Genomic DNA, 19,772 nt, shown 5'->3' on the forward strand with positions numbered 1-19,772 from the left:
TATTGAAATCTGTCCATAGCACTGTGCTAGATGTTGTGGATATAAAACAAATAAAGCACTATTTCAGCCTAGGAGATGCTCATAGTCTAAAAAGAAAAGGCAGCATGTAAACATGTATATTATACTGTGATGTCAAGCAAAATGAACTTTCTCTGGAGGAGTTGATAGAAGGCCTCAGAGGATGTGACACTTCTAATAGTCTTGAAACCTACTAGTAAGTGGGAGTTGGTCCATCAGAGGATGGATGGGGAGAGAGTGAGGGTAAGGGCAGAATAGAGCATCCGAGTGAAGAGGATCCTGTGTGCAGAGGCACTGAAAAAAATTGAGGAAGATACTGATATTTTTGGAGAGATCTGATGGGCTCAGTGTAGTTGGATGTGCGTTGGATTGAATAGTAGTGATCAAATTGAGAGGACCTGTGTAGAAAGGATTGAATTTTATTCCAGAGACAGGAAGAGGGAGAGAGGAAACTGTTCAAGCAGGGGAGTTTAACAATCAGGTTTGTCTCTTACAAGTCTAATGTCACTAATCTAATTACATGGACTCTGGGTTTTGGAGTCTGAGTGTCCTGTTTACTTAACCAGAGTTGCTCAGGGTAGCCTCTCAGTTGAGTTACTGCTTTTTCTTCAGGTCTAGAAACAGCATGTTTTCAGTATACCCAAGGGCTACTTAGTCTGATCCCAGTGCCCACTTGTGCTAATTCCCATAATTTATTTATTACTACAACACTGTCCTCCAAATGCTGTCTATCCTTGGCCAGGTTGGACATATATTGACAGCCTTTGTCTATTTGAGCTCTATTTTTCTGTCATGACCCTTTCCTCTTGCAGTTCTGTTGGCCTAGTAGTCTTTAAATGCATTGCCTGCCTAAGTTCTTTGGCCCATCCCCTCTGTTTAAGCTCTAGGACACAGCCAGCACCAGTAGCCACGCCCACTCAAAAAAAGTTTGCCGACAGGAAGTTTGTCTGCACCAGCGAGCCGTACTGACGGTGGAAGTGCGCAAGCGCAGTTCCGGGCTCCCAGCGGCGGGGTCCTCTTTCCCGGGGTTTCCACCTTCCTGGCAGCTGGGCGCCGAGGCGTCGGCTTCTCTCCGCGGCTCGCGTCGTACTCCGGACACTCGCCCCCAGCACCCAGCCCCCAGCACCCGAGCCCTGCTGTGGGTCGCACTCCTCTTCCGGCAACACACCCATGGCGGAGCGTGGGGAACTCGACCTGACCGGCGCCAAGCAGAACACCGGAGTGTGGCTGGTCAAGGTAAGGCTCGCGCGGCTCTGGCTTGCGCTCCTCCCGGTGTGAGTAGTTTAAGTTACTTCGTGCGCCTTTTAAAGTTCCTTGTGGTCCTCTTCACACATCTTGGGAGGCAGGACTCATTGCTACGCTCGCTTTCAGACCAGGAAGTTAGTTTAGGGCACTGCAGTGTCTTCAGCCCGAGTCCGAACGGGCCTGGGATGGATTTCCGTCCCCCACCACCCTGGTTTTCTGGGGCTCTGTCTTGGTGTCCCGATTTGAACGGTGCAGTTTACCCCAGGCCGGACAATTTCTACACCGTCTTTTGGTGAAACTGATTTTAGGCTTAAACCTGTAAAGGAAGTGGAGAGTGTCTGCTTCCTGTAGAGTTTCCCTGCCAGAAAGTAGCACTGCTCTCCGCGTCCCCGCACAGGGGCTCGCGGCCGATGCCCACGCAGGGAGAGCCATTGGATTGGAGTGGTCTTCAGAGCACGGCTGGGTCTCCTGAAGCAGACCGTCAAGAGAAGTGTTTTGTAAAGAGAGCAATCTTGATTAGCTCTTAGCGAGCACAGTATTTGTGCTGTACTTTTTCACACCGGTGAGTTGTTTCTTACGAGAACTTCATAAGATAGATGTATGTTCAAAATGTGATTATGAGTCTTTGAGCCTCTAGGAAAATAGTTTGTTAAATTTTATAAAACTTTTATCATATGGCTGGGTTGTCAGGCAGATCTGAGAGGCTCTTCCTGTCCACCTTCCTAAAGCAGCTCATTTGCCAGCCAGTCAAACCTGGTATTCTTCAGAGCACTTTTCACTTCTGAAGTGACTCTGTGTTCACGTGTTCAGTGTTGGTCACCGCCCTCTCCCTGCGCTTGCGCACCCACGCACATTCCATGAGCATAGGATCCTTGCCTGTCAAGCCCAGAATTATGTTTGGCCCATGATGATTGCTCAACAGATATGTGATGAATGGATGAATGATGCCTTACTTTTCAACCCTAGCCTTAGTCTCTGGCACTCATTTGACTTACCACAGCTGCCTCAGTATGACTTGAAAATATGGAATAAACTAGAGGCCTCGTGTATGACATTCGTGCACTGGGGGGTGTGGGGGTTCCTTAGCCCGACCTGCACCCTCTCCAATCTGGGAGCCCTCAGGGGCGCCCTCTCCATTCCAGAAGTTTCTGTCTGTCTTTGCAATCATATGAGCGAATTGTCTGCAACCCCAACTCAATTTGGTTTGTTGCTCACAGAATAATAGAGGCATTTTTTTTTCCTTTGCTCTATTGGTGGAGATTTCCTGGAAGTTTTAGGATATCTTCCCCTTAATTTTTGCTAGACACTCTGATTTTACTTATGTCTCTCACCTTTGCTTTCCCTCCATCCCCCACCGCAACAGTAACTTGCTCCAAGCTCACTTTGCTCCAGTGCAGTGGTTCTCAACCTTGGCTGCACATTAGAATCACCTGGGAATCTTTTTAAAATCCTGATTTCTGGGCCTCATCCTCCGGAAATTCTGTTTCTTTGTTATGGGGTGAGGACACAACATTATTAACAAAGAAACAATTTCCGGAGGATGAGGCCCAGAAATCAGGATTTTAAAAAGATTCCCGGTGAGGTTGAGACAGCCCTGGTGAGGTTGGGATGGCCCTGGTGAGGTTGGGACGGCCCCGGTGAGGCTGAGACGGACCCTGGGAAGCCAAGAAAAATACCACACGAACTCACTCATTTATGGATAATAAGGACCATTATAGACTGATGAACAAAAATGGATACAGAGGCAGAGCAGCATTGAGCAGACTGTCAAACTACAGTGGGAAGCCTGGGGAGGGTTGGAGGGGGGTAGGAGATCAACCGAAGGACTTGTATGCATGCATATAAGAATAACCAATAGACACAAGACACTGGGGGGTGGGGGTTGCCGGGGAAATGTCAAGGCGGGGGGGGGGGGGGGGAAGGAGACATGTGTAATACTTCTTGTAATACAGTGGGGTCTTGACTTACGAGTGTCCCGACTAATGAGTTTTTTGAGATACGAGCCGTCTTGGCCGATTTTTTGCTTTGAGTTGCGAGCTAAAATTCGGGTTACAAGCCAGCTTCAGATACCCCACCGCTAGTTGGCGCAGCGAACGTCACAGTGAACGCCACATCAGCCGAGCATCACGTGTCTCACTCGTTCACAATTGATTTGACATACGAGTAATTTGAGTTACGAGCTCCATCACGGAATGAATTAAACTCGTAAGTCAAGGCCCCACTGTACTTTAAGAAATTAAAAGAAAAAAAATTAAATAAATAAAAAGATTCCCAGGTGATTCTAATGTGCAGCCAGGGTTGAGAACCACTGGTCTAGGATAGTCGTTGGCAAACTCGTTAGTCAACAGAGCCAAATATCAACAGTACAACAATTGAAATTTCTTTTGAGAGCCAAATTTTTTAAACTTAAACTATATAGGTCGGTACATTGTAATTAACTTCATTGGGGTACTCCTAAGGCTTAGGAAGAGCCATGCTCAAGGGGCTAAAGAGCCGCATGTGGCTTGCAAGCTGCAGTTTGCTGACCACTGCTCTATACCTTTCAATCTCTAGTGCAGGACACTGTTAAAGGCTGTTTCTAATTGGATTAGACAAAGACTCAAAGCCTCCAGAGACCACCTCTCTCTACAGACTAATTGGATTTTGAATCAACCCCAGGCAGTTATCCTTGGGTGTGCTGAGAGTTTTTTTCAACAGGGTGGGGCAGTTGCTTCTACCTGGAGGCTAATTGTTAATTTTAATTTCTTAAGTGGCCTCAGGGAAAGGTGTTTTCCAATAGAGTGTGTCAACTGTCCTCCCCTCAGGCAAGGCAAATGACTGTGGGAAAGATGTCCTCCGCTGTGTGAGGGGATGACTCAGCCCAGGAAACTTGGGGTGTCTGCCTTCTGAGCTCTGTCCCCTAAGTCCCCAATCCTGGGTTCTGCTCTCACAGCTCCAGTCCGCTTCACCCTCCCTCTGCCAGAGCACTAGGTAAATGACTCCACAGGGAATTTTTGTGCATTGGCCCTTTAAGAGGGTTTCTGAACTTTCAGTTCCACTCCCTGGCAGACAGCACCCCACTGCTTTTCACAGCCAGATGTTATGTGGGTACCTTCCTCAGTTTGGTGCTCTCTGCTGGGGAGCCCAACTTCGGGATTAGATCCCAGAGTTCTCAGTGGCACCCCCCTCCCCACCCATAGCTGAGATATCTTTCTGGGATTTCAGTAGCTGTCTGTGGGTGCCTGGCCAGCCTACGAGTCTCTATGAGGTCTCCATCTTCAGTCCTTGGGTATTAGGGTTCTTTCCTGTGAGTTTTCCATTGGTTATTTAGGAAACCTTTATGTATTTCAGTTGTAATTCCAGCTTATTCCTCGGAACATGTACGTGCAGCATCCTCCTACTCTGCTGCCATTTTTTTAAATTAAATCTTTATTGTTCAGATTATTACAGTTGTTCCTCTTTTTTCCCCCCATAGCTCCCATCCACCCGGTTCCCACCCCACCCTCCGCCCTCAAACCCCCCCAACCCCCCACTGTCCTCAACCCTGGTGTACGATTTTTGTTCAGTCTCTTACCGCATCCCCGACACCCCTTTCCCGCCCAAGAATAGTCAGTCCACTCCCTTTCTATGCCCCTGATTCTATTATAATCACCAGTTCATTCTGTTCATCAGATTATTCACTTGGTTTTCAGATTCACTTGTTGATAGATGTGTATTTGTTGTTCATAATTTGTATCTTTACCTTTTTCTTCTTCTTCCTCTTCTTAAAGGATACCTTTCAGCATTTCATATAATACTGGTTTGGTGGTGATGAACTCCTTTAGCTTTTCCTTATCTGTGAAGCTCTTTATCTGACCTTCAATTCTGAATGATAGCTTTGCTGGGTAAAGTAATCTTGGTTGTAGGTTCTTGGCATTCATCCCTTTGAATATTTCTTGCCACTCCCTTCTGGCCTGCATAGTTTCTGTTGAGAAATCAGCTGACAGTCGTGTGGATACTCCCTTGTAGGTAACTGACTTTTTTCTCTTGTTGCTTTTAAGAGTCTCTCTTTGTCTTTTGCTCTTGGCATTTTAATTATGATGTGTCTTGGTGTGGTCCTCTTTGGATTCCTTTTGTTTGGGGTTCTCTGCGCTTCCTGGACTTGTAAGTCTATTTCTTTCACCAGGTAGGGGAGGTTTTCTGTCATTATTTCTTCAAATAGGTTTTCAATATCTTGCTCTCTCTCATCTTCTGGCACCCCTATAATTCTGATGTTGGTATGCTTGAAGCTGTCCCAGAGGCTCTTTACACTATCTTCGTATTTTCGGATTCTTTTTTCATTTTGCTTTTCTGGTTGGGTGTTTTTTGCTTCTTCGTATTTCAAATCTTTGACTTGATTCTTGCGATCCTCTAGTCTCCTGTTGGAACTCTGCATAATATCCTTTTTTCAGTCAGTGTATGCTTAATTTCTACTTGGTCCTTTATCATAACCTCGAGGGTCTCACGAGATTTCTTGAGGGTCTCACTACATTTATCGGCTGTCTCACCAGACTTTTTGAGGGTCTTACTAAATTTATCAGCGGTTTCTAGAAAGTTTTTGAAAAACCTTAAAAGTGTGGTTTTGAACTCTATATCCAGTAGTTTGCTTTCCTCCATTTCAGTCTTTTGTGTCTTGTTTCTTTGTCTCCGCATTTTTTATGCTTCCCTGTGTTGATAGAGTGGCTTCCTGTGCTAGGTGTCCTATAGGGCTCAGTGGCTCAGCCTCCCCAATTACCTGAGGTGGACACTCTTGGTGCACCCCTTTGTGGGCTTTGTTCACAGTCTTGTTGTAGTTAAGCCTTGATTGTTGTAGGTATCACTGGGAGGAATTGACCTCCAGGCCAGTTGGCTGTGAGAATCAGCTGTGGTTATGGTGGGAGAACTTCTGTGCTGAAGACACCCTTCTGGGGCAAGACTTGCTTCAGTGGGGCTTTGGTGCTCACTGAGTCTGCCCCCTGAGTGTGTCCCTTATGGATCTGAGGAGTTGTAATCTGGATGGTCCCACTCTGACCACTGGGTACACAGGCTCTTGGATCTCTAAGGAGGTGCTAATTTAGCCTCTACCTGAGGCAACCCAGCAGGAGCTATGGAGAGATCTGCAGATTCCTGTTCTTTGTTTGGGTTTGGAGGTGCCCAGATGAGGCCCAGCTGTGAAGCAATGCAAGCTGCTGTGGGGCCTTGGGCCTTCTTTTTGGATGTTCTGGGTCTCTCTGACCCAGCTGCAGTTAGTTAGGTAAATTTAGATTGCAAAGGGCCAGGGCATTCATATGCAAAAGCCTCTGTGCACAGCTTGGGTGAGGCGGGGTCTCAGGGAATCAACAGGGTGGAGCAAACAGCTATGGCTGATCCTCAGCCCTACCCAAAGAGGCCACGCGTCTCAGTGTTCTGGTAATCACTGCAAGCACCTCCGAGAGGAAGCCACCCTCGAGTTCTGCCTGCTGCCAGACCGTCCAGTTTCTCCCCGTATGAGTCTGGGTCCCCAGAGACTCATCCGGAACTGGAGTCGGGGCCGTCGGGAGCTTGTGTCTCCCTCCCGATTGAAAAAGACACCGGTGTCCTCAGTTGCCAGCCCTTTCCGTGTGTCTCTCCGTACCTCTGCCCTTTACTTCCGCATCTCCTCTGAGTCTCAGTGTGCTTTTCTCTTTCCTTCTAGTTGTAGAATTTCCACTCAGCCAGCTTTCCTGTGGTTCTGGATGATGTCCGTTTTGTCTTTTAGTTGTATTTTTGAAGTGGTTGTGCGAGGTATCAATTTCAGGTGTTCACCTATGCCGCCATCTTATGCTTCTTTGAGAAGTCTTTTCTGGTAGCCTTTCTCATCTCTGAACTTTGACTTAGTTGGGTCATAAGTTAATACTTCATTTTTGTTATGTTCTTTGATCTCTGTTAGTTTTGTGTCACCAACTTGATTGACTTCAAGCTCTTTGAGAATTAAAGTAATTTCTTACATATCTTAATATCCTTATAGTGCAAAACATATAACGAGAGCTTGATACTAATGATTATTTATTACAGGCAGAAAGTAAAATAGAAGCAGTATATCATTTTATGTTTTAAAAGATTTCTTATTAGCATGGAAGGACCTGGAGAGTATCGTGCTAAGTGAAATAAGTCAGAGAAGGACAAGTATCACATGATCACACTCATATGTGGAATCTAAGTAACAAAATAAACTGATGAACAGAATAGATCCAGAGAACATGGAAGCATGGAATAGAGTTTGGACTTTCAGAGGGAAGGTGGGTGAGGGTGGCTGGGTAGGAGTTAATCAACCAAAGACCTTGAATACATATATGCATAACTCATGGACACATAATAGGAGCTAAAGGCCTCGGTGTGGGGCTGGGGGCAGGCTGGAGGAGGTCAGTGGGGGAGAAATGGGGACATATGTAATATGTTCAACAATAAATAGTTATTAAAAAAAAAAAAAGATTTGTTAGTATCCAAAATTTAGTCTTATTAGTATTTTACTTTGTTTTAGGTTCCTAAATATTTGTCACAGCAGTGGGCTAAAGCCCCTGGAAGAGGTGAAGTCGGGAAACTGCGGATTGCTAAGTAAGTTGTTTATATATTTTTGACATTTTAAAAAGCTGTTTAAAAAATGTTCATAAGTGCTTTTATTTTTTATTTTTATTTTCTTTTTTAAAAAAAATATATTTTATTGATTTTTTACAGAGAGGAAGGGAGAGGGATAGAGAGTTAGAAACATCGATGAGAGAGAAACATCGATCAGCTGCCTCCTGCACACTCCCCACTGGGGATGTGCCCGCAACCAAGGTACATGCACTTGACCTGAATCGAACCTGGGACCCTTGAGTCCGCAGGGTGATGCTCTATACACTGAGCCAAACTGGTTAGGGCTTCATAAGTGCTTTGAAATGGAATTGCAGTCCTAGCCGGTTTGGCTAAGTGGATAGAGCTTTGACCTCTGGTTTGAAGGGTCCCTGGTTCGATTCCGGTCAAGGGCACATGACCAGGTTGCGTGCTCTATCCCCAGTAGGGGGCTTGCAGGAGGCAGCCGATCAGTGATTCTATATCATCATTGATGTTTCTATCTCTCTCTTCTCCCTCCCTTTCTGAAATCACTAAAAATATATTTTTAAAAATTGTCATTCTTAGGAATTCGGTTTGAAATTTATTTTTAAAAACATGGAATTTCACTCCTTTTCAGAATTTTACCTGGAAAATGAGATGTAATGAGCATGTCAAAGTTAGTCAAGAGATGGTTAGATGCCCTGTAGAGAGCCATGTGTGCACACGGGTAAATGCACAAACACACTCGCACTGCCCCCCTACTGACAGGTGTAAATATAAAGTCAAATTTATTGGTAAAATTTATAGGCAGTAAAGCAGCAGAATATGTACTTCCCTCATTTCTCCATCCTTTCCACATCCTGTGAGATGGTGTACTTGGATTGGCATAACTGGATGTGTCAAATTAAGTTCTTCAGTAGAAGGATTTTGCCATTGTGCCACGAAGTTTAAAGTGGTGTCACTTAAGAGTTTCTTCATTACAGGTAGGGAATACCTAGTAAACAATGTAACAGTGTAGCTTCCTGGTGGAGAAAATGGCCTTATTAGAAAGGGAATCCTACCAAGCTCAGCCAGTGGCAGCCAGAGGCCATGTGTTCTATTCTTTCTGTCCACTCATTCTTAGTCTAACTCTAGCCAGATTTCCATGCCTGCTTTGAAACAGCTTCTGTTTTATCACCAGTGTCCTTTTCTTTATCAAGATTTTGCTTCAAAGCAAACCACCCCAAAATGTAGTGGCTTAGAACAAAAACATTTTATTTGCTTATAATTCTTTGGGGCAGTCCTGGTTATGGCTGGCTTGGCTAATTTTCCTGGCTAGAATGGCCTCACTCGTGTCTTGTCTTTGGCTTGCTGTCAGCTGGGGCAGTGGCCATGTGTATTTCATCTCCAGCATGCCTGTTCACATGGTGGTGAAAGCAAAAGAGAAGACACCCCCATCCCCAAGCACTTTGCAAGTCTGTTCTTGCATCTTGTTTGCTGAAGCCCTAGTCACCAAGGCTATTTCCACAGAGATGCCCAATTTCAAGGGTGGAGCAATAGATTCCACCTCGTAGTGTGAGTTACTGCAAGAATTTGTGGTCCATTTTTGTAGTCTTCCACATCTGTATTCCTAAATCTTCCAGCCAGCTAGCAGCCCTCTTAATTGACCTTCAACAGAATTTAACATAGATGATCACTTCTATCCCCAAACCCTTTCTTCACTTCACTTCCAGGACACCACTCTCTTGATTCTCCTCTTTCCTCACTGGGTGTTCCTTCTCAGACTCTCTTGCTGGTTTCTTCTCATCTCTCAGTTTCTAACTGTTATATGACCCTAGGGCTCAGTGTTTAGTTCTTTTCTTCTCTCTCTTTGACTGACTTCTTAGGTGGTCTCATCTGGTTTCATATAATATCAGTTTGTATTTAAAGATATCTGAAGTATGGCCTCTCCTCTGATCTCCAAGACTCATATATCTGACCACTTTGATATTTCCTTTTGGATGTCTCAGAAGCATCTTAAACTTAGTAATTGCTCTTCCTCTGTTCCTTCTTTCTGGAACACTCTTCCTTTGAATCCCCAAGGCTAGTTATTAGTTCAGTGAGGCCTTTTCTAATCATCCTCTCTCTCCCTCTCCCTTTCTCTCTGAAATCAATAAAAATATATTTTTAAAAAAACAAATTTAGTAATGCTATGACAAACTTAGTAATAATAGCTATTTTATTCTTTTTTGCTGTTGTTAATCCTCACCCGAGGATATTTTTTCATTGATTTTTTTTTCAGAGAGAATGGAAGGGCGGGGGAGAGACAGAGAAACATCGATGTGAGAGAGACACATTGATTGCTTACCTCCTGCATGTACTTCCACAAGGGCCAGGGACCGTGACCCTTCAGTCTGCAGGCCCACTCTCTAATCACTGAGAAAAACTGGCCACGGCACTATTTTTTTTTAAATATATTTTTATTGATTTCAGGGAGGAAGGGAGAGAGAGAGAAACATCAGTGAGAGAGAATCATTGATCAGCTGTCTCCTGCACGCCCCCTATTGGGGACTGAGCCTGCAACCTGGGCATGTCCCCTTGACCGGAATTGAACCTGGGACCCTTCAGTTTGCAGACTGACACTCTAGTCACTGAGCTAAACCAGCTAGGGCCAGGGTGCTATTTTATTCTTTAGTTCCAAAAGTGAGATAGTTAGAAAATCAAAATGTGAACATTTTTTTTCTAATTAAAAATATTTATTACTTTTTCTGGGGGGGGGGCGGGGGCGGGGACATAAATTTGTTGTTCCACTTATTTATGTATTCATTAGTTGTTTATCATATGTTTCCTGACCGGACATCGAACCCACAACCTTGGCATATCAAGCCGACACTAACCAACTGAGCTACCCAGCCAGGACAGAATGTGAACATTTTTATTTTTAAGGCATAAGTTTTTCCTGCTGCTTCCCCAAAAGTATATAACCTGGACATCTTTTTTGCCTAAAATACCCACTGTTTGTATGCAAGGACTATACCTTTTTGGGGTTGGGAGGGTGTCACTTTAAAGTTTCTTCATTAATCCATTCAGCTGTGGAGTTTGGATTTGGTGGACACCCTCTGGATTTTGTTCTTTGGAGGAGCAATGCTGTATTTTTGGATGATGTCATGTTTTAAACATAGTTTATACACTAAGTATTTTGTTCTTTATCTTACTTACTTTTGTTTAAAAATATGCTTCAAGCCCTGGCCGGTGTAGCTCAGTTGGTTGAGCATCTTCCCAAGAGATCTCTGGTTCAGTTGCTAATCAGGGCACATGCCCGGGTTGTGGGCTTGATCCCCCAGTAGGGGGCGTCCAGGAGGCCGCCATTGATGTTTCTGTCCCATTTTGTTTTAACAAGATATGAATTGGAAACAGGCATGCTTTTATATCCAAAGTTCTTAAGGTTAGGTAGAGACAGGCAATTTCTTTTTTCTGAAAAAATAACTACCCAGCCAGCTCAGTGGTTAGAGTGTCAGCCCGCAAACCAAAGAGCGTCGGTTCAATTCCCAGTCAAGGTCATGTACCTAGGTTGCAGGCCCAATCACAGCCCGGGTTGGGGTATGTGCAGGAGACAACTGATGGATGTGCCTCTCACACATTGATGTTTTTCTCTTCTTCCCCCACTCCCCTCCAGTTGCTCTAAGAATCAATGGAAAAAATATCCTTAGGTGAGGATTAACAACAACAAAACCCCCCCCACTACATATTTAATAGCAGAACCAGGCTTGAATTCAGGCCTTTGAGTGGTTAGAAAACTCGAGCAGGTTCTAGTTCCAGTTCTTTTACTTACTTTGTATAGGTCATATAATCTGTGTTTAGGTCCTTATCCCTAAAATTGCCTGTTTTGTAGGCCTTTTATGTGAATTCAGTGAGATAATATGGAAATTATTTGTTTATTTAACTTACAAAGTGGACATATTCCTGGAAAGTTGTAGATAAATCACATTTTTTTTAATATATATATTTTTTTATTGATTTTTTACAGAGAGGAAGGGAGAGAGATAGAGAATTAGAAACATCGATGAGAGAGAAACATCGATCAGCTGCCTCCTGCACATCTCCCACTGGGGATATGCCCGCAACCCAGGTACATGCCCTTGACCGGAATCGAACCTGGGACCCTTCAGTCTGCATGCCGACGCTCTATCCACTGAGCCAAACCGGTTTCGGCAAATCACATTTTTGAGAGGTGTTCTACTCTTGTTAAAATAGAAATGAATGTATACTTTTAAACAAAATCTGTGGTGGTCTTTTTTCTGGAATCCTTGGTAATACAGATAATTACCTACTTTTTGTTACAGACTTCAGACTATCTTATAATTGGTTTTACTGGAAATGGGAGCCATACAACAAAATCTCAGAATTGTATGTCACTAAAAAAAGGCAGGCTAAAGGAAAAATGTATTATTATAAAATGACCGCACTAGAGCTCAAGCCTGGGTCCTAGTCCTAAGTGGCTGTCGATCATTACCTTTGGCCTTGGGCCTTATACATCTAAGACTTAGGTTTCTTGTTTGTAAAATGTGGATAATAATGCCTTCCCAACCAATTCAGAGAGTGTTTATGAGACAAATGAAATAGCTTATAGTTTCTTAAATGCTTTATAAAATCAACTGATCTTTCTTTGTTTTTTTACTTTTGTTTATTTACTAATGGCCCGGTGCACGAATTCATGCACATTGAAAGTAAATTAATTAGAAGAAATATTTCAATATCACTGTTTGCCCTTTCTCTATAATAGAAATGTCAACCAAATTCACAATGACAGATCAAAACACGTGTGCGATTGGCAGCAGCGAGAGCTTTATATGTATTGCGCATGTGCGAGTCATCTTAGCCTTTTGTAGATACAGAATAAACTTGCTTAATTAGACCTGCTTTCTGATTTAGCTAAACTTCTTCCAGCCCAGTGAAGCACCCCAACTTCTCTTTCAGGTAATTGTCAACAACACAGCAGTAAATATCAACACAAAGCAGTGTAGATCATGCAAGGAGAACAAAGGGTAAAATATTTAACTGCAGCAGTGTTTGACTATATTTTGCGCAGTGAGAAAACCTGAAGTCATTTTCAAGGTCCACCATTTCTTACTTCTTTTCAGTTGGGTCAGGTTTCTAAGCTTTCTAAATCTCTGATTTTTGGCTAATGAAAAGAAACTAGGATTCCACCGAGTCTCCTATTTACCTACTCTAGGACTTCTATGAGGATCAAATGTAATGAGGCATGGGAAAACGCTTCACAGACATTTGGTTACAGTGTGAAATGTTAGCACCTGGCTATAAAGCAAGTTGTGTTCCTGGGCTGAAGAAACTGCAAGGAGGCTAGTCACTAGGGAGAGAAAGCTGGGTGCTGCTATGTGATGTCATTACCCAGGCACACACTTAGCATATTAGCCTTTTGTATATATAGATTTTTTACCATGAATATTGCATTTCTGAAACCTCTGTATAAAGAAAATACCTTGGAGTTTCCTCAAAAAGTTAAAAATGGAACTCCCATTTGACCCAGTGATCCCACTTCTAGGAATATATCCCAAGAAACCAGAAACACCAATCAGAAAGGATATATGCCCCCCTATGTTCATAGCAGCACAATTCACCATAGCTAAGATCTGGAAACACCCTAAGTGCCCATCAGCAGATGAATGGATTAGCAAACTGTGGTACATCTACACAATGGAATACTATGCTGCTGTAAAAAAGGAATTCTTACCATTTGCAACAGCATGGATGGAACTAGAGAGCATTATGCTAAGTGAAATAAACCAGTCAATGAAAGAAAAATACCACATGATCTCACTCATTATAGATAATAAAGACCATTATAAACTGATGAGCAAAAATAGATACAGAGGCAGAGCAGCATCGAACAGACTGTTGGACTACAGCTGGAAGGCTGGGGAGGGTTGGGGGGTAGGAAGGGAGGTAGGAGATCAACTGAAGGACTTCTATGCTTGCATATGAACATAACCAATGGACATAAGACACTGGGGGGTAGGGGAGGCCAGGGGAATGTCAAGGGGAGAAAAAAAAAAAAAGAAAATACCTGATTGAGGAATGTAAAATTTTTTTTGGTGTGGGGAGGAGGGGGCTGTTATGAGAAATAGAGAAAAATGAACCGAGGTTCTGGGAAAGCTAGGCAGACCCTAAATACTATTTTGATTACTAAAGTAATATTAGTAATATTAAAGATAGCATGGTAAAAAAGCAATAATGGGTGTGCTGCAGTTTTTCTTTATCAACCATTGCTTGATAGAAAATTCCAAGCTTGTCCTAGCTGGTTTGGCACAGTGGTTAGAGTGTGTCAGCCATGGACTGAAGGGTTGTGAGTTCGATTCTGGTCGAGGTCACATACCTCAGTTGCAGTCTCCATCTCTGATGCCAGTCTGTGTACGTGTGGGAGGCAACCAGTGGATATGTCTCTCTCACATTGATGTTTCTCTCTCTCTTGTCTCTCCCCACTCCCTTCAACTCTCTTTAAAAAAATCAATGGGAGAAAATATCCTTGGGTGAGAATTAACAATAGCAACAAAAAAGAAATGAAAAGAATATTCCAAGCTCTTTTTCTCTCTTAGTTTAAAGCAGATGGTTTACATAGTTGCAGCTAATATATTAATAAGTGTGCGCCCTTAATATTAACAAGTGTGTGTGTGTGTGTGTGTGTGTGTGTGTGTGTGTTCGTGTTCTTTCATGTGGTACCAGTTTGATTGTATCAGCTGGCATTGTTGACCCCTCTAGGGGCCACCCAAAGCCCCATACGGATAGAACATTTTTTGTGTGTTTTTCTCTCTCTTCCTTAGAATACATGACCAGTACCTCTGTTCCTTGTTTTTCTCATTCCAGTCTTTCAGTTCTCTTAAAAATAAGATCTTCAGTAGAGGTGGCTTGAAATGCTGTATTCAAATCAGTTTCCTCAACGGTAGTTGAAGAAAAAGTAAACACCAGAATATCTATATATAAAGAACAGGGTCTGCAATGTTCAAAGTGACTGAACAGACGACCGAACGCCAGGCTGCGCACGCAGCAGTCTCGGGTTGGCGGGGACTGGCGAGCGGGCTGAACTGCTGACCTCTCGATCCCCCCCCCCCCCCGGCTCCCACGGGTGCCACGGTGACTCAGCACTGACTGCTGAGGGGGCTGTGGGCCCTGGCTGGCCGGGGAGCAGTGGAACTCAGTCTCGTGTGATCGGGGGCGTGGCCAGCCTTCAAAGCAGACCCTGATGGGAGGGAGGAGGGAGCCCCATGCCTCGCAGAATCGGCCATTGGATAGCTTGCTGTCAGCGGCCTGCCAGCCGGGAATCCCATTCACCTGCACCCCGGACCTCAGTGATCAGGTAGGCAGAGGCAGTTAGGGGCGATCAGGCTGGCAGGGGAGAGCAGTTAGGGGTGAGATCAGGCCCGCAGGGGAGGGCAGTTAAGGGTGATCAGGCAGGCAAGCAGAGAGGTTAGGGGCGATCAGGCAGGCAGGCAGGCAGGCAGGTGAGCGGTTAGGAGGCAGCAGTCCCAGATTGCGAGAGGGATGTCCGACTGCCGGTTTAGGCCCGATCCTACAGGGATTGGGCCTAAACCGGCAGTCGGACATCCCCCAAGGGGTCCCTGATTGGAGGCTGGGCTTAGGGCCCCCCCCCCACCGTGAACAAATTGCGTGCACCGGGCCACTAGGTTCTTATAAGAGAATCTTGTGGCTGAAGAGGGGTTCCTGCCTGTTGGCCCAGGGTTTGCATCAGGAACAGCTGCTCATCCTGGTCAGCTGAGTGGCGCTCCCCCTATGGTAGCACACTGACCACCAGGGGACAGTTCCTGCTTTGAGAGTCTGCCCCCTTGTGGTCAGTGCATGCCATAGCAACTGGTTGACTGGTCATTCTGGTCATTCCACCGTTTGGTCCTGGGCTTGTATTATATAGGATTTTAGTATAAAATTAAGGATCCCAGTTTTATTCAGTGGGCTACAGTTTGTTATCATTATCATTTATTCTGATGTTCAAATTGTCCAGAATTTAGCCAGTGGAAACTTTTTCTAGTTGGCTCCTGTGCGACCCTCCTTGCTTTCTACCATTACCCAGTTCAAGCTTTCATTACTTTTTACCTGGGTTTTTGCGTTAGTCTCAAGTTAATTCAGTAAACGTTATGCAAGTACTGGACCTTCTGCATCTTTGCCTTGGCTTTGCCTATAGTGCCTCTCTCTTAAAGGTAGCTAAATTAAATGCTTCTAGAAGCCAAGTTCTGGAGTGATAGGGAAGGGACTGTAGTGAATTCACTGCCTGCCTATCTGTGTATTTACTGAGAGCTGAATTACATTGTTGCCAAACCTTTCAAATCTTAATTGAAGCTGGAAATTCATATTCGTATGTGAAATCTTAAAATTTCTAGAATGCACCTGTATTCTAGATACTTCTCCAACAAAAAGAAGATTAACACTGCATTTTAATATATTAAAGACTCTGAGAAGTCCTCCAGTAAAGTCTGTCTTAAGATTCTGGGTACCTTAGTCTGGCCTAAGAGTCTCTTTACCACTTGACTGCAGCCTATGCATTGATGTTTGGAAGAATGTGTTAGATTACTTCTCATTTCTAGTGTTCAGATGGATTATTCTCTTAGCCTGGAATGCTCCTATGCTGTTGACCTCATCCCTCACTCAGTTCCTCTGATCCTGGCACATTGTGGCTCTCTTAATTAAATGTTAATAGCTTTTATATCTTCATCTGGCTGAAGACAGAGACATTATACTTAATACTAGAGGTCCAGTGCACAAAATTCGTGCACTGGGGTGGGGAAGTCCCTCAGCCTAGCCTGCACTCTCTCACAGTCCGGGGGAAATCCCTCTCCCAGTCCAGGACCCCTTGCTCCTTACTGCCCTCCTGCTCGCTGCTCCTTACCACTCGGCTCGCTGCTCCTTAGCGCTCCCACGGAGGCAGGAGGGTCTTCTGCCACCGCCACTGTGCTCACCAGCCGTGAGCCCTATCTTTCTGTGTAGTTGTCTGCTCTCTTCCTTCTCATTTAGGGTGAGCAGCATGTGAGGGCAGAGCATGCTGTCGTGGAACAGAGGGCTGCCCAGAGCTAAGGGGAGTGGCTGGGCCCATGGGATGAGAGGTGGACACAGAGGATGCTATCTCACCCAATTGTGGGTCGGGCTGGCTGGCCGTCATCGGCCTGACCCCACCCAAGGAGGGATCAAGCAGGGTGTCCGCCTCTCCATTCTCCATCCTTGCATCTGTGACACCTGTCACCCTTGCCAGGCCTCCCCCAAAGTGAGTTCAGCTCAATCCCTGAATGTAAAAGGGCATGGTGGGGAGGGGTTTCACTCCAATGCACCCCTGATTCCTAGTGACAGGACCTGGTTTCAGGACGGTGGCCACAGCTGCAGAACATAGATCTGTTTCAAGAAAAGTTGGGAATGCAGACTTTTGTATGAGCCCCTATTCCAAAAGGTGGCAGTTTATTCACATTTTGGCAAAGACACCTTCAAGAGTAACATAAGTGGGTAAAGTCAGGGCCAAGTCGGGCCATTTCCTCATCCAGTCTCTCTCAGACGTGTGGACAGAACCAAGTCTCAGCTCTTTGCTGGACACTTTTGGGTTTTTTTAAGCCTAACAGACAGCAGTCTGTCTCCTTCTTTGGGATTTTTTTCACCGTTGGATAAAAGGATACGTACATTGGGGCAATCCTCTCTAGATACAGTATTCCAATTGCATCCATGTGAGGATGACAGTGGCCCTCAGAGGGAGGGAGCCAACAGATGGGGAGCAGGGAATTCTGAAAACCAAAGCGATGACAGAGATGCTAAGCCTTTCCTTCATGCATCTGACACCCCTCCTCAGGAGGCCTGTAGGCTGGGCGTCTGCTGGACCTTAACCACTTGATGTCCCGCCCCGTGTGCCCTGCCCCAGCCCTGGAGTGTAGGGGGCGTCCGGGCGCGCCCCTCCCCCAGCTGGGAGAGTCCCCATTGCGCTCCCACCTCCTTGGGAAACTTTGCTTTTCCAGTTCTGTTCCCACAGGAGAGCCATAGAGGCGCCAGATCCCTTTCCTTCCTTCAAAAGTGCCCTGAAAAGCGCGAAGACAGCTATGCCGGGAAGGGGTCACTCAAGTTCAGCAAGAGTTTGTGTTTTGCCGAAGGCGCATTGAACAGTTTTCTCTTACCCTGTTTGTGGGAGTGTAATCTGATTTGAAACCAATGGACTAAACAAACAGAAGCACTTTCTGCAGGGAGCTCTGGGCCCCAGGTTTGAAGGCTGGCCGCTCTTGGATAGCAGGAGACCCAGAGTTCAGCCATCCCGGCCGGGCCCAGACCTCCCTTTGGCCGCCTCGTCCCAGCCAGAGGGAATTCTGAGCCCTGGTGGCGACGGGAAGCTCTGGGCCCTGAGTTTGAAGGCCGGCCACGCTCCCATTGCAGTTCCACAGCGTCCCAGACAGGGCCCAGAGCTCCCTTCAGCCGCCAGCCCCGCCAGGACCCAGGGCCCAGTCATTTGGTTGTCCCTCACTGCCCCCCCTGCCGGCCTGGTTGCCCCATGCAGCCTCCTGTTCAGTCGTTTAGGACATGACGACCACTGGGTTTTTATATATTAGGACTAGAGGCCCGGTGCACAAAAATTTGTGCACTGGGGGGGGGGTGGTGCGGGGGTCCCTCAGCCCGGCCTGTGCCCTCTCGCAGTCTGGGACCCCTCGGGAGATAACGACCTGCTGGCTTAGGCCTGCTCCTGGGTGGCAGAGGACAGGCCCAATCCCTAGGTGCAGCACCTGGTCGGGCTCAGAGCAGGACCGATTGGGGAGTTGGGGCGCCGCCCCCTGTCATGAACAGAGCAGGGCGATTGGGAGGTTGTGATGCCACCCTCAGTCACGCTCAGGGTAGGGCCGATTGCGGGGTTGGGGCACCGTCCCCTGTCATACTCAAGGCAGGGTCGATGGGGAGGTTGCGGCGCCACCCCCTGTCACACACAGAGCAGGGCCAATCGGGGTTGGGGTACTTCCCCCTGTCACTCACAGAGCAGGTCCCGTTAGGGGGGTTGGGGCTCTGTACCCTGTCATGCACAGAGCAGGGCCAATCAGGGGGTTGGGGCGCCGCCACTCTCACACTCAGGGCAGGGCCGATGAGGAGGTTATGGCTCTACCCCGTCACACACAGAGCAGGGCCAGTGGGGGGGGGGGGGGAGGGGGTTGGGGCGCCACACCCTGTCACACACAGAGCCGCAGGGCGATCAGGGGGTTTGGGCGCTGCCCCCTGTCATGCTTATCCCAGTGCTGGGAGGCATATTACCCTTTTACCTTATAGGGTAGAGGCCTGGTGCACGGGTGGGTGCCGGCTGGTTTGCCCTGAAGGGTGTCCTGGATCATGGTGGGGGTCCCCACTGGGGTGCCTGGCCAGCCTGGGTGAGGGGTTGATGGCTGTTTGCAGCTGGTCACACACCCTTTAGGATGGGGGTCCCCACTGGGGTGCCTGGCCAGTCTGGGTGAGGGGCTGATGGCTGTTTTCAGGCTGGCGGGTGACTGAAGCTCCCACGCGCTCCTGTTTTTCTTTTTTTATTCTGGGCCAGCTTTAGCTTTGAGGCTTGGCTCCAGCTCTTAGGCCTCCGCTGCTGAAAGTAGGTTTCTGGCCTTTGCTTACAGTGTTGCGATCCTGCTGGCTGAAGCCCGCGGACTAAAGCAGATTTCCGGGGTTTTGTTTAGCTTCTATATTTGTTACATAGTTGCTTAGAGTTGCGGCTCAGAGGCCTGTGGGGGGGAACGTTGGAGTCCTCCGTCGCTGAAGCAAGCAAGCCTCATGTTAGTTTCAAGCTGCCTGGCTGCCAGCCGCCATCTTGGCTGGCAGTTGATTTGCATATTGCCCTGATTAGCCAATGGGAAGGGTAGCGGTCGTATGCTAATTACCATGTTTCTCTTTTATTAGATAGGAGGATTTTGCACATAGTAGGAATTTAAGACATGTTTTTTAAAATTAGGCTCTTATGTAAAGTCTACATTGATTTCAGATTTGTAAAAAAGACATTTAAA

The 19,772-nt window shown here is 46.2% G+C and overlaps 1 protein-coding gene across 2 annotated transcripts in view; it reads left to right on the forward strand.

The window, feature by feature from the left end:
• Nucleotides 1-933: 933 nt before the first annotated feature.
• Nucleotides 934-19,772, forward strand: part of GTF2F2 (general transcription factor IIF subunit 2) — a 159,289-nt gene continuing 140,450 nt past the window's right edge. The window contains exons 1-2 of one of the 2 annotated variants that reach the window (XM_081082776.1): nucleotides 934-1,254; nucleotides 7,739-7,812. In XM_081082776.1, coding sequence (XP_080938902.1) covers nucleotides 1,189-1,254; nucleotides 7,739-7,812 — 140 coding nt within the window. In that variant the 5' untranslated portion in view covers nucleotides 934-1,188. The remainder of the gene's footprint in view (nucleotides 1,255-7,738; nucleotides 7,813-19,772) is intronic. The other variant, XR_013995502.1, reaches the window with a different exon arrangement.

The sequence above is a fragment of the Myotis nattereri genome (genome assembly GCF_964212035.1).
Source record: "Myotis nattereri genome assembly, chromosome: 2".
NCBI lineage: Eukaryota > Metazoa > Chordata > Mammalia > Chiroptera > Vespertilionidae > Myotis > Myotis nattereri.